Below are 14275 nucleotides of genomic sequence, written 5' to 3' on the forward strand. Positions count from 1 at the left end.
CTCACTCTGATGCGCAGCTCGGATGTTTGCACTCTTTCTATTAAATTTCTTTTTAACCCAGCAGGACGAACAAGGGAAATCTTCCCCAATGAAAAGCTTTTTCTCCTCTTTTCTGCCGGGATCTCCTGTGGAAGCCCATTCTGAAATACACATTTTCTTCTAAGCTGCAGAGTAAATACCACCTAAATGTGTGGATATTCCCATAAAATACTACAGCTGTATCACACAGAACTATATAGTAAATATTCACAACTGTTGGAGTGTCACTTTAAGTGCATCTGATATCCTATGGATTTGCACGCTTATCGAACAAGTGGCCGGCGAAACCCACTGACCAGAGAAACCCATTTGCTCAGTGCGAAAAAAGATCAGTCAACTTTCAACAATAAATTGGTGGTTCTTCAGATTCCAAAATATGCAGTTTGTAGGTAGCTAGCGTGACAATGTAGTTATTTAATCTGGTTACTGAAACTACATTGGACCTTTAGCTACAAGCACTTCTATACTCAATGAAGACATTTTCAGATCTTTACATTGCTGCAAGTATCTGCCATGTTTACCCGTCTCGCCCCTCCAGTCTGAATTAGTGGTTCAACCTCACCAAGCAGATCAACAAGCTTCTCGCTTTCCAGAAACCGTACCGATCAGAAGTCCTAAAGGTCACATCACATGACCGGCCAGAGATGTAGATAATATGGAGTATACAACATGTAAAATAACCACTTATTAACGTAACAATAGGTTTTGTAGTTAGACTGGCCTTCAACATAAACAGATTTTAATTAGAGCAATCATCTGTCTTAATCTACTCATTCTTCTAGTTACTTCTACAACTTGATGATTACCTTGCTGGACCATTTGCGAGCTTCATCATGAAGCTGTCTCGCAGCGACCATCATTGGCTGATTCACCACCTCGCCCACCTTCTGCTCAGGGAACTCCTCGTCCTTCTCTTCTGGAGGTGGGGGTCTGGGAGGTGGAACCTCTCCCTCAGGAAGTGGGGGCTTTGGAGGTGCCTCATCAGTCAACTAAAATAAAATACAGAATTAAAGTAGAAAAATTTGTATAACCATGCCAGTGCTAAAAGAGACTGCCATCATCTTCCTGCACCCCTCCCCGAGGGCAGCATAACAGTGACAGTCACACTGATCACATTGTCTGCTGTAGATCTGTGAGGCAGGTCTTCAAACTGAAGAGGGGAATGGGGATGTGAGCGCCCCTGTGGTGTCCTGCTGGGATTGTCCCCCAGTAAGGCACGGTCAGCTTTTTACCAATATTACTTTTTCTAGCTTTTTTGTTCTTGTTCTTCCAAACCTCCCTGTCGCTTGGAAATTTGATATAGATGCACGCCAACGACCAAACAACCGATTAACAGTTTGTCGTTAATTTTATGCAGGCATAAAAAAAATAAATAAATAAATAAATCATCATTGCTTGTGCAAACAGCATTCGTTCAGTTGTTTTCATTCACGTAAACATCAATTGTGAATGACTGAATGACTTCTCGTTTGAACGGGCCAACGATGTACCTGCCCATATAAGTAGGCTGAACGAGGAAACGATGACGTCAATCACTCGTTCAAACAATCATTTGGTGTGAACAGACCCTCAGGCTGGCCGTTTGCATTTGTGGAAGCATTAACCCTTTCCAATCCAATTTTTTTGCCACGCTCATTTTTCCCAGCTCCAATTTATTTTGTGCGGGAAAGAGGTTGGTGGATTACTTGGAACAACAACATAGAAAACCACACAAATAAATTACCTAATGATTGTATTAGCACTTTTAGATAAATTAAAAGGTTTTTATTTATTTTGACTTATAATTTTTTAGCGCGTGATACTTTTTAAAACAAATTGCAGGATGAAGTCCAGGCTTCCTAGTACATGTTTCACAGTAAGGCCGCCTGCAGACGGCCGGGTCAGATCCGGCTGCGAGAATTCTCGCAGCGGGACCCGACCCGAGTGTCTGCAGAGAGCAGCGCGGGCACTCACCTCTCCCGCGGCCCCGGCTCTCTCATGTGCCAGCTGCTGGGCAGCCGGCGCATGCACAGAGCGGGGCCGGCGGCGGTGAGTGACGTTTCTGTGCGGGGCTCTGCGAGCCCTGCACAGAAATAGAGCATGCCGCGATTTGTTTGCCACGCGGCCAAATTGCGGCCGTCTGCCTAGGATTGCGTTTGTTAACGCAATCCTATGGCAGCTTCCAGGGGCGGAAATTCCACAGGAAATCCCACCGCGGAATTTTCGCTCGTGTGCAGGTGCCCTAAAAGGTGGTTTCTCTCCTTCCCACTTTCTCATTTCTTTTGCTCACTATTATGTGAATAAGTGAGATGCAAACAGCACTGATCAGCGCTGGATTCTTCATTTACTGAAAGCCAGATGTTCCATCTCCTCTGCCCTGCTGCCCTGTATTCTCCGACAATACAGGAGGGGAGAAAGAACATGAGTGCAGTCAGTAAATGAAGAGCCCAGCACTTATCAGTGCTGATAGTGAATGCCCGAATGTGCTTCCCTCCCCCTCTCTGCTGCCGGAGAACACCCGACACACTTTTATGTCAGTAAGTGAGCTGGACAGCGCTCCATTCTGCATTTACTGAATGCCCCCGTTTCCAGCTCACTTACTGACATAAAAGTGTGTCGGGTGTTCTCCGGCAGCAGAGAGGGGGAGGGAAGCACATTCGGGCATTCACTATCAGCACTGATAAGCGCTGGGCTCTTCATTTACTGACTGCACTCATGTTCTTTCTCCCCTCCTGTATTGTCGGAGAATACAGGGCAGCAGGGCAGAGGAGAAGGAACATCTGGCTTTCAGTAAATGAAGAATCCAGCGCTGATCAGTGCTGTTTGCATTTCACTTATTCACATAAGTGTGTCGGGTGGCCTCTGTCAGCAGAGCGTGGGAGGAAACAGCATGTCGGGTCTGCCCCGACATCGGAGCTATAGAGGAAAATGATGATGTCGGGGCAGCCCCGACAGTGGATTGGAAAGGGTTAACCTTCCACATTATTGCAGCTCCGCTAGGAGCACTTCGAAGAGGAGCTTTCAGCAATATACAAGTACATGTAGCTTTCTTACCCTCAAGTGCTCCAAGTCCGGTGGAGGTGGGGGGAATTCTGGCTCTGGAGGTTGGAAAGCTTCCCGCACCTTAGCAACTGCTCCCAAAATCCTGTAACCCGAGTCCAGGAAGCCTTTCTGTAAAGCTGACGACAGAAGAAAAAAATTCTGTTCAAAACATTTGAAAATATAATTTGTTACAAATATTTGCGGTTTAGGGCACGGGGTATAAAAGTGGACTTTGTTCCCCTAAATTTACAGAAGTTTGTAGTATTAATACTCTCAGGAAGCAAACAACAAAGCACTTAAAAGTAGGAGCTCATTCCTGGCGAGTGACCTGAACCACAATGGGTCTCCTTTTACTAATGGATGAATAAGCACATTGCTGGTTCCCTGCAGCTTGGTATGATAGTCCTAGAGCAGCCACTTGCAGCACTCGGACACAAGGACAGCAGGGAGAAAGAAGACTGAGCAGAAGGTAACTCGTGTCTTACTTTTTGTCAATGGTGTGATTCTGCATTTTCTAGCTCTAAACCACATTACTGTCCCGGGGTTTCTAAACTGTGGTACACAAGTAGTCCAATAAGGCCAAACGTTCTAAGTATTTTACAGAGAAAACATCTAATAGTGTGCAAGGCTGAAAAAATAAAAAGGACATACTGCACGTCCATCCAGTTCAGTCTATCACCCAATGTTGATCCAGTAGGCGGCAAAAAACCCCAATGAGGTAGAAGCCAATTTTCCTCATTTAAGGGGAAGGAGGATTCCTTCCCGACTCCAATCTGGCAATCAGAATAACCCCCAGATTACCGACCCTTCTGAGTAATCAGTGATATAACATGTAATCTTGTATCGCTCAAAAAAAAAAAAAAAAAAAAGGCACCCAGGACCCTCTTATTGATATCAACATCACCCAGTCCTCAGGCTGAGCGTCCCATAGTCTCACTGTTCTTACAGTAAAGAGCCCCCTTCTATGCTTCGTAAAAACCTTTTCTTTAAACGTAGAGAGCGCCCCATTGTTACAGTCCTGGGTATAATAGATGATGGGAGAGATCTCTGTATTGTGCAGCTGATCTATTTATACATAGTTATTAGAGCACCCTTTTCTTACAGTCCTGGGTATAATAGATGCGAGAGATTTCTGCACTGAGCCCTGATATATCTATACATAGTTATTAGAGCCCCCCCCCCCCCCTTCCTTGTTACAGTCCTGGGTATAATAGGTATTGGGAGAGATCGCTGTACTGACCCCTTATATATCTATACATAATTATTAGAACGCCCCCTTGCTACAGTCCTGGGTATAAATAGATGATGGGAGAGATCTCTGTACTGACCCCTGATATATGTGGCGATATTTTAAGCTTTTTTGCTGGTGAGTATTTTTAAGCTTGGAACCACACAGTATTTTGTGCCAATTTAAGGTGGCATTATTTGGAAGCATTGTTGGCATTAAATGGGACTATTTGGATATTATTTGGACAGCATTTATTCACCATCAGTACTGTAAAGACAATATACATATCATTATGTTAGCAACATATGGCAGTATTGAGATTCTATCTGAAGGAAATTTTTATGTAGGCAATATTATTGGCCACTTATTGGCAGTTGTGTGGGCATTATGAGACAGCATTCAGGTATAAATATCTATAAATATTCAGATAAAAAGTAGGTTCAGATATATGCAACTTTAACTTTTTGTACAAGGTCCATTTTCTCTAATAAAAAAAAAACAAAAAAAAACCTTGTGCAATATCAAATGCTTCAGAATGAAAAAGGAGTTTGATCTCTCACCTTACTTTACATAAATTTATCTGACAGCTGTAGGCTATCACCTCAGTTAGACAGACCATGTATGGCCACCAGGACCAGCAGTGCAAGACTAAATCGGCCTTGGAAAGAACAGCATTTCACTCCAAGGTCAAAATTGAAAACACCGATTGTAATTTGACAGAATCCCATTTCTAAGCTAAATGATAAATGGCAGGTGATATATGTGTCAAACGGTTTTAAAGTTGTGTCTAATCAAAAATTCAGAAGGAAAGTGAACTAAACTCTTCTTTTAGTTACCTGGATCCGAGATGTTGCCAGCTACAGCTTTGGCCTCTAAGACCATAGGAGAAATAGTTTTGCTAAGCTCATCTGATGCAGTTTTCACAGCCTCTCGGAATTTCGGATCTTCAGAGTTTTCCACTTCCCTTTTGGCTACCAATAAAATGCGGTTTGCACGGCGGGCAATGCTGGTGGCTCCAGCAACTAACATCTGGGGCTGCATATTTGCCATAGCCACTTTGCATTTATCAATATCCTTTTTGATGGCTTCCTCTGATGCATCCAATAGGGATCTTGTATCAATCGCTTCATCAACCAGACCTGTTACATAAAAGTAAATATAGGAGGATAAGGGATGAATCTTACGTTGCAGAAAAAAATGCAATTATTTATACAATTGGTTTATTATCCCAACACATCCCAATGCAGACTCTATACATACCGGTCATCTTCTCTACGTTATCAATCCACTGGTTTTTCATGGTTTCAAAATGCTCGTGGGCAGCCTGGTTTCCCGGATTACGTAACAGGATGCGCGCTGCAGACACCACCTACATTAGAGCAAGTCAACTTGTTATAAACTTTAATGGGAATAACTTTCAACATAAATACTTACTGCCTGCAAAAAGGATAAGGAACCTCATTTTTTAGCATCTCCAGACCAAAACGAAGGGCAAAAACAACCAATATTTGTATAGGACTCAGTGACTGCCTTATTACACAAACGAGACCAGTTACAGTAAATCTTCGAAGAGGTGTTCTCTGTGTTACATTGCATTTCTTTCTAAGTTGCATTACTGTAGAGCACCTGATTATGCCTCCCTAATAAGCAGAGTTTGTGGATTTCTAGAAAATTTATGCTCAGAGCTAAAATACAAAACAGAAGCGGCATTCAGTGACACTCATACCATATTCTTACCTCAAAGGAAGAGATGCGACTTAAGATCACTAACTAATGAGCAAAGTTTCTCAATGATATGAATATTTGTCCTAAAAGAAATAAATGTCACAACGTATGTCACCAACCTGTGGAGTCAGCTCCCTGGCGGTCTTCACTGCTGCCTGTATGCCCTCCACGGTGGCTTTATTAGCAGCTCCCACAGCGGCCGCTTTCTCAGCAGTGGCTCCCAAGCGTGCTGCGTGGTTCTCAAAGTTGATAGCCCTCTCCTCAAATACCTACATTCAGGTTTAAAACCAAAGCATGGAGTGTATGCAATACATATGGATTTATAGTCTTACAAGCACACACAACTCATTGTAACCAACCTCCTCTCTGTTGGGTGCATCAAGTGGGGAGGTAGCAGCCACAGCTAGCAGTTTTATTGGAGTGGTAGTATCACTGAAAATATCAGACACCTCCTGTGTCATCGCCTCCTGCATTTTCGCTTTCAAATCCTTAAGAAAATAAAAATAAATGTAATTAACAAACAACATTAAGGTGCTTTCACACAGGCTTATTATGAGGCCCTAACGTTCCTTCGAACGCCTTTCCCCCCCTGACAACTGGGCCATAAGACCAACAGTCAACCAACTGACAAGCAAGCGCTCTATGGTCAGCTGGTGGTTCAGTTTCCCGCTTACTGATTAGTGTTACATCTCCCAAGAACGATGCACAGCGAGACTACTGGGATGAACATTCCTAGCAGTGATGTATCGCCCCATGATCTGCTTTGAATCATCTTTTACACAGGCCAAGAAACTGCTTAACGTGTGTTGTTCGGTGCTGGTTACATAAATCCAAGAACTTGGCCCGTGTAAGAGGACCAGCATTAAGAAAAACTGTGGGCTTCAGACAAAACAGAATAGTAAATATGCCCAACTACCTTTAATGCATCCTGGAGTTGAGCAGCTACGGCACGAGCCTGGGGGGTATCTCCTTCACCACGTGCAGCCAATTCAGCCAGTTGCCCTGCAAGCTGTTCCACATGGTCACATTTTGCCATCATTTCTTGACGGAAAGGTGCCATCATTGAGTTAGCTAAACGACGGCCTTCAGCTACTAGACCACGAATGGCAGCCTGACCTTTAAAAGGAGGTAGAAAATGACACAACACATACTGTATGCATCTAGTCTGCAAGTCTTAGTTACCATTTGTATGTGTTCATTAAAAATCTAAAAATCTAAATGGAAAGTGTATATATATTTTTTTAAATTCTTTATTCACAAATGGAGGAGAAAAAGCAATATCTTAGAAAAAAGAAAATGGGTTACAAAAATTAAATAAAAATTGTATTCACACAGTGTCAAAAAAAAAAAAAAAAAGAAAAATCTACCCCTAGAAGTTGTCGTATTACTGCAAAACTCTGCATGCAGCTACTTATCAGGCAGATATATAATGATGGGAGTTGTGCTGTGATTAGATGAACGGTCTTGCCACCAGAGACCCTAAAAGTGGTTCCCCCTTGTCCTATAAAAGGCTCACAGAGGCTTTGTGTGCAGTGACATCTTCTTCCGCTTGTGTAGAGCTTGTTGACCACTAGACGCCTCTGCGACGCAGAGAAGAAGAGCTTTTACCCCGTTACCAGAGTCTGAGAGGGGGGGCATTATTGGAGTGTGAAAAGCTGGAGGTCGTATCGATGAATTGTCCCCCACCTGGGCAGTTCTAGCCAGACTGTTAGGAGGTGTTGGGACCAGTGGATGTGCGAGGACACCCAAAGTGACCGGGCTCAGGACCCTCGACAGACCACTCATAGAGAGGAGCATCTGATTGTCCAACAAGCAACAGCAGCTCCAACTGTTTCATTGTCCACCATCCAGAGACAGGCAGCACCATTGTTACACCACTGTCGGTTGAAACCATGGTCAGGCACTTGGCTGAAGAACATTTGGTCTCATTGCCCCCCCCCCACCCCATTACATGTACGGCCTTTGTCATTCACCGTTGCCTCAGTTTGCAGTGGTGTCATGAATGAAGAAACTGGACGCTACAGAGGGCGCTCACGACAGCCGTGTTAGTGTCTGGAGACCTTGGGCTGAGCGCCTTAATTCTGTCTTTGCTGAGAAGCGGCACACTGCCCCCACTGCTGGTCTGTAAGGTCATCGCATACGACAGTTGGTCACCCCCAATAGTGGTATGAGGGACAATGACCTCTCAGCGATCTGTTCAGAACACCCTGCAGCAACATGTGTTCCTCTGATTCCAAGAGGCAGCAGGATAATGCTCAGCCACACACACAAGGGGGTCACAGGAAGCCCCACAACATTGTCACACTTCTGTGGCTGCCCAGTCGCCTGATTTATTGCCAAAAGAACGTGTATGGGACAGTCTTGGATGTCAATTTAGACTGCACAAATTGAGGCACTAAAGGCCCCAGCACTCCCCGTGGAGTTCGGTGCGTATGTCAGGCGAAGGGGACTGTCTTTTTGCAACACTATTGTTAATGGTCAAAGGATTTTTTATATTTTTGGGGGTTTCTGGCGAAGCTGGGTTTCCTTTCAAAGTTGCTTACTTATCTGGATGGTCAAACAAGTCTGTGCTCTCCGGTGGACCTGGAATGAGCTGGTTACCCTCTTTTTACATTGTCTCGTTTGTGACAAATGCTAGTTGAGCCTTCCATTGCCAGCTGTGAACATAGGTCCCATACCAAGAGTCAGGGTGACAGATTGGCCAGAAACATGCAGACTGGCACTGCTATTCCTGTTCCTACTTGAAGGATCGGACCCCAGTCTTGATGCTGGTTGTTGCCCATCGACAGCCCTGTCCAGCTTTCCGTGAGCAACGGCCCATGTCCTGGCATCTGCTCTGTGCTCTTGAGACTGTGTTGGTAGACACCACAAACCTTCTTGCTCCGGTATGTATGGATGTGCCATCCTGGAGGAGCAGGACTATCCGTACCACCTGATTGAACTGCCGATACCTGCCTCGGCCTCATTCTACCATTCGACAAAGACCAAATAAAAAACTAGAGAAGAATCAGTCAGGAGGAACCAATAATCTGTGATCACCACCTGCTAAACCATTCCCCTTTTGGAGGTGTCTTGTGGTTGACTCTCCAGCGCACCTGCTGTCATTTTCACTTGCACCAAAGCAGGTGAAATTGATTCGCAGTCGCTTCCTTCCTTGACAGACTGATATCCCCGAAGTCCAAGTGAATTAGTGTTATACGGTGATGTTTAGTGTTCAGGATGAGCTGGCCGAATCTGTTTGGTAAACCTCCGTATGAGTCTCTATTCTACATGAATCAGATGCTACCACACTATGAACTTGCATGGGAGAATACTGGATTGCATAAGGATGGGGTTACAGTATCCATTTGTTTCACTTACCTACACCACGATCATCCACTGAAGGATTGTCAATCCAGCGCTGAGCCTGCTCTACTTTTCCTTCCAGGTTTACTGCAGGTTTCACTGGACGGCTGTTGCCAACAGCGCGATTCACTTTAGTTTGCAGGTTCTGCAATGAATTGGCAATTTGCTTAGCCAGGGCCCGTGCTTCGGGGCTGTCGCCTTTTCCCCTGGTTAGAAAAAGAAAGCAGATATCCATCTTGTTCATCCACTTATTTCCAAATATGTGATTACTTACAACAGTTCCTGTCCCCTTTGGGGTTCACAGTCTGGTTACTGTATCTCAGACGCACATTCTCATTTGGGATAATTGACACGATTTGTGGAGTTTTAGACAAAACCCACAAAAGTACACTATAGTTGTTTAGTGCTTTGTTAGACGTAGACTAACCCAGCTACCATACTATACATACTGTTGACGGAGGTCAGACAATTTGGCAGTAAGTGCTGCTATCTCTCCCAAGGAACGCAGGATGTCCTCTCTGTCCTTGGGATCCTCACACAACTCTGCAATCTTCTTAGCTTCCGCTAGCAGGGCTCGAATGTTCTCCTCTCCTTCTGGTCCACCATTGGGATCTGCAAGCCAGCTCTGTGAGAAGCAAATATATGAATTTTATTGGGGGAAGAAAAAACGTGGTAAATTTAAGTGGATCATCTCTTCATTTGCCTCCTTTTCCTTGGAGCCCCATCAGCATCACTCATAAAGACACTGACCCCTCACATTGTCAGAGGCCAGGTTTTGGTATACTTATTAGTTAGAAGACATATTGTATCCAATTACTTTTAACCCTTTTACCCCAAAGAGCATACATGCATGCCCTTTGGGTGCAGGGTTTGTATGGAGGGGAAATCTGAAGCCGAAATCTTCCAATGCATGGCGGGTAGAGGCTGTCTTTGACAGCGGATATCCGACCACAACGACTGCGATCAGCGCTCATTCTGATCGCAGCTGCTAACCCTAGAAATGCCACAGACAAGTGACAGTGTTCTTTTGATGCCTCATTTGGAATTTGGGGGTCCCAAATGGCCTTTTTTTGCAATGAGATCATGAGGTGCCGTTTTGGTTGTCGTGACAGCCCAGGGCATTGTGAAGGCCCCCAGGGTTGCCATGTATTTCTGAGTAACAGAATGCCAGAAGAAATACCATACACTCCAATACCAAAGTAATGCAATATATGCTATAGGTGATCAAATGATTAAATATAAATACATGTATTAGTCAAAAGTCACCTGGAGTGGTTCTCAGTTAATAGGTATGGCAAGCAAAGAGTTAATTTGAGGAATAAGTCTTCTCAGGCAGCGGTCATACATGGCTCTTTTTTTTATTTAACAATTCATGTAGTTTTTTGAAAGCCACGTGCAGCTTCTTGAAGTGGTTTTTAATTGCAGTTGAAAACTGCAACAAAAAAGTCTACATGTGAAGGCAGCCTAAATGTGCTCTTCTAATCAACATTGTGATTAGAACTGATGCTCCTTTTACATGGGCCAATTCTCATTTGAACAAGAGTGAAGTCAACGCCAATTTGTTTGCAGTTGCTCATGCAGAATGTTTAGTCAGGGCAGATCATCATCGAGACTCATTCACTTCTCGTTCAGCGCTTCACATTCTATGCCCAACACTGAGCGGGGAGCGTTTAGATGTAATGAGAAGTGAGCGATCCGCCGATGATTTTTATCCAGGCTGAAACTGAGCAAACTAAAGCTGCACGATGGCTCGCATTTAGAAGTAACAATTTTTGTTTATTTGAGCAACAATCATTACGTGTAAGTGGGCTTTAAGTAAAGAGAAAAGAAAGTCCATTACTTTAAAACATGAAGGTCAGTCAATCTAGAAAATGTCAAGAACTTTGTGGTTTTTCATGACTGCTTTTGATAATTTTAAACGCCAAGATGAAACTGGTTGTCATGAGGAACGCCCTAGGAAGGGAAGACCAAGGGTCCCCTCTGCTACAGAGAATAAGCTCATTAAGTTACCAGCCTCAGAAACCTTTATGGTTGATTTGCTACAAAGCAGCCACTACTGAGGAATATCAACAAGAGAAGGATAATTGCTAAGGTAAGGACAAAATCCGTGCTTTTGTATAATAAGTCAAAATTTGACAATTTGGTTTCTAACCGCCATAGAAAAGGTTAAATCTAGAGATGAGCGAGCGTACTCGTCCGAGCTTGATGCTCGTTCGAGTATTAGGGTGCTCGAGATGCTCGTTACTCGAGACGAGCACCACGCTGTACTCGTCTAGATTAAACAAGCACTGACCATTGAATTCAATGGAGCCGACAATACAGCCGCCTCCATTGAAAACAATGGGTTGCCGGCGATCGCGGGATGAATTGTCAGGAAGGGCTTAAATATATAAGCCCTTACCTGAAAATCATCCTAAAATGTGTAAAAAAAAAAAAAAAAAATTTATACTCACCTTTCCGGCTGCTGAATACTACTCACAGCAGTTCAGGAGAACTGCCGGCCAGACGCGGCTGAACTCCGGCTGCAGCGGAAAGGTGAGTATAATTTTTATTTTTTTTTTTTACACACATTTTAGGATGATTTTCAGGTAAGGGCTTATATTTTTATGCCCTTCCCGAAAATTCATCCCGCGCTCGCCGGCAGCCCATTGCTTTCAATGGGCTAACATCGTTCTTCTCTGCCACAGCTGTGGCAGAGGAGAACGATCTTTATGCTGACAGTGCAGGGGGGGGGGGGGGGGGGGGTCTCACTCTTGCCACTATTGTGGCTTAATAGTGAGACCTCGGAGCCCGAAATGCAGCCCTGCATTTTGCTCCTCGCCTGCCCTATCCATTTCTGTGTTTTTTACATGACTTTGGTGATTTGCTAAGATTTTCACAAATGGAAACCTTAGCGGAGCACCAGTCATATACAAAAATGCTCGAGTCGCCCATTGACTTCTATGGGGTTCGTTACTCGAAACGAACTCTCGAGCACCGCGGAAAGTTCGACTCGAGTAACGAGCACTCGAGCATTTTGGTGCTCGCTCATCTCTAGTTAAATCGGATGGTTTCTTCATGTGTGGTTCCACTGTGAAGCATGGAGGACAAGGTCTCACGGTGGGGGGTGTTTTGCTGGTGACATTGTTAGGGATTGATTCAAAATTAAAAGCTCCCTTAACCAGCATGGCTACTAGAGCATTCTGCAGCGGCATGCCATAATAAAAAGACAATGACACACCTCCAGCCTATTTAAGGGCTATTCGACCACAAAGGCAAGTGATTGAGTGCTGCATCAGACATGGCCTCCTCAATTGGCAGACCCAAGCCCAAATTAGATTTGGGGAAAGTAGGACCACAGAGGGAAGGAAAAGCAGACAAGTGCTTAAAACCTGCAGGAACTTCAAGACTGTTATAAAACCATTCCGGGCGACAACCTCATAAAGCAGACAGAGAAAATGCGCAAAGCTGTCACCAAAGGAAAAGGGGTCGAAGAAGCTAAAATAAAACGGCATATTATGGTATTACACTTTGTTTACTGCTTAATAGAGATGAGCGAGCACCAAAATGCTCGGGTGCTCGTGCTCGTTATTCGGGACGAACTTTTCGCGATGCTCGAGGGTTCGTTTCGAGTAACGAACCCCATTGAAGTCAATGGGCGACCCGAGCATTTTTGTATTTCACCGATGCTCGCTAAGGTTTCCTTGTGTGAAAATCTGGGCAATTCAAGAAAGTGATGGGAACGACACAGCAACGGATAGGGCAGGCGAGGGGCTACATGTTGGGCTGCATCTCAAGTTCACAGGTCCCACTATTAAGCCACAATAGCGGCAAGAGTGGGGCCCCCCCTCCTCCCAAAAACTTTTACTTCTGAAAAGCCCTCATTAGCATGGCATACCTTAGCTAAGCACCACACTACCTCCAACAAAGCACAATCACTGCCTGCATGACACTCCACTGACACTTCTCCTGGGTTACATGCTGCCCAACCGCCCCCCCTCCCCCCCACAGCACACACCAAAGTGTCCCTGCGCAGCCTTCAGCTGCCCTAATGCCTCACCACCCTCATGTCTATTTAGAAGTGCGTCTGCCATGAGGAGGAACCGCAGGCACACACTGCAGAGGTTGGCACGGCTAGGCAGCGACCCTCTTTAAAAGGGGCGGGGCGATAGCCCACAATGCTGTACAGAAGCAATGAGAAATAGAATCCTGTGCCACCGCCATCAGGAGCTGCACACGTGGGCATAGCAATGGGGAACCTATGTGCCACACACTATTCATTCTGTCAAGGTGTCTCTGCATGCCCCAGTCAGACCGGGCTTTTTAATTCATAGACACAGGCAGGTACAACTCCCTATTGTGAAGTCCCTGTTGACCGACAGCATGGGTAGCTTCCTGGAACCCACCGGCGGTACATAAAAATATCCCACTGCATTGCCCAACACAGCTGAGGTAGTAATGTCGTGCTTAATGCAGGTGGGCTTCGGCCCACACTGCATGCCCCAGTCTGACTGGGGTTCTTTACAAGTGGAAACAGATGCATTTATAATTCCCTGTGGACCCACAGCAGGGGTGGGTGCCAGGAAGCCACCGGCGGTACATAGAAATATCCCATTGCATTGCCCAACACAGCTGAGGTACTAATGTCGTGCTTAATGCAGGTGGGCTTCGGCCCACACTGCATGCCCCAGTCAGACTGGGGTTCTTTACAAGTGGACACATGTAGGTTAAACTCCGTGTGCACCTACAGCATGGGTGGCTCCCTGGAACCCACCGGCGATACACAAAAATATCCCATTGCATTGCCCAACACAGCGGATGTAACGTCAGCTGTAATGCAGGTGGGCTAAAAATTCATTTGATTACACTGTAGGCGAGGGCCCACAAAAATTGCTGTATCAACAGTACTAATGTACATCCAAAAAATTGGCCATGGCC

General features: G+C 45.0%; 1 protein-coding gene across 2 annotated transcripts in view; it reads right to left on the bottom strand.

Moving 5' to 3' along the window:
- The window catches only part of VCL (vinculin), an 81042-nt gene that overhangs the window by 15943 nt on the left and 50824 nt on the right, over positions 1-14275 (bottom strand). For both annotated transcript variants that reach the window (XM_066600395.1, XM_066600396.1), the window contains exons 10-18: positions 9808-9983; positions 9374-9564; positions 6930-7129; positions 6373-6501; positions 6133-6282; positions 5549-5657; positions 5125-5427; positions 3073-3197; positions 846-1028 (exon numbers count right to left, since the gene is read on the bottom strand). In XM_066600395.1, coding sequence (XP_066456492.1) covers positions 846-1028; positions 3073-3197; positions 5125-5427; positions 5549-5657; positions 6133-6282; positions 6373-6501; positions 6930-7129; positions 9374-9564; positions 9808-9983 — 1566 coding nt within the window. The remainder of the gene's footprint in view (positions 1-845; positions 1029-3072; positions 3198-5124; positions 5428-5548; positions 5658-6132; positions 6283-6372; positions 6502-6929; positions 7130-9373; positions 9565-9807; positions 9984-14275) is intronic.

Source organism: Eleutherodactylus coqui, chromosome 4 (assembly GCF_035609145.1).
Source record: "Eleutherodactylus coqui strain aEleCoq1 chromosome 4, aEleCoq1.hap1, whole genome shotgun sequence".
NCBI lineage: Eukaryota > Metazoa > Chordata > Amphibia > Anura > Eleutherodactylidae > Eleutherodactylus > Eleutherodactylus coqui.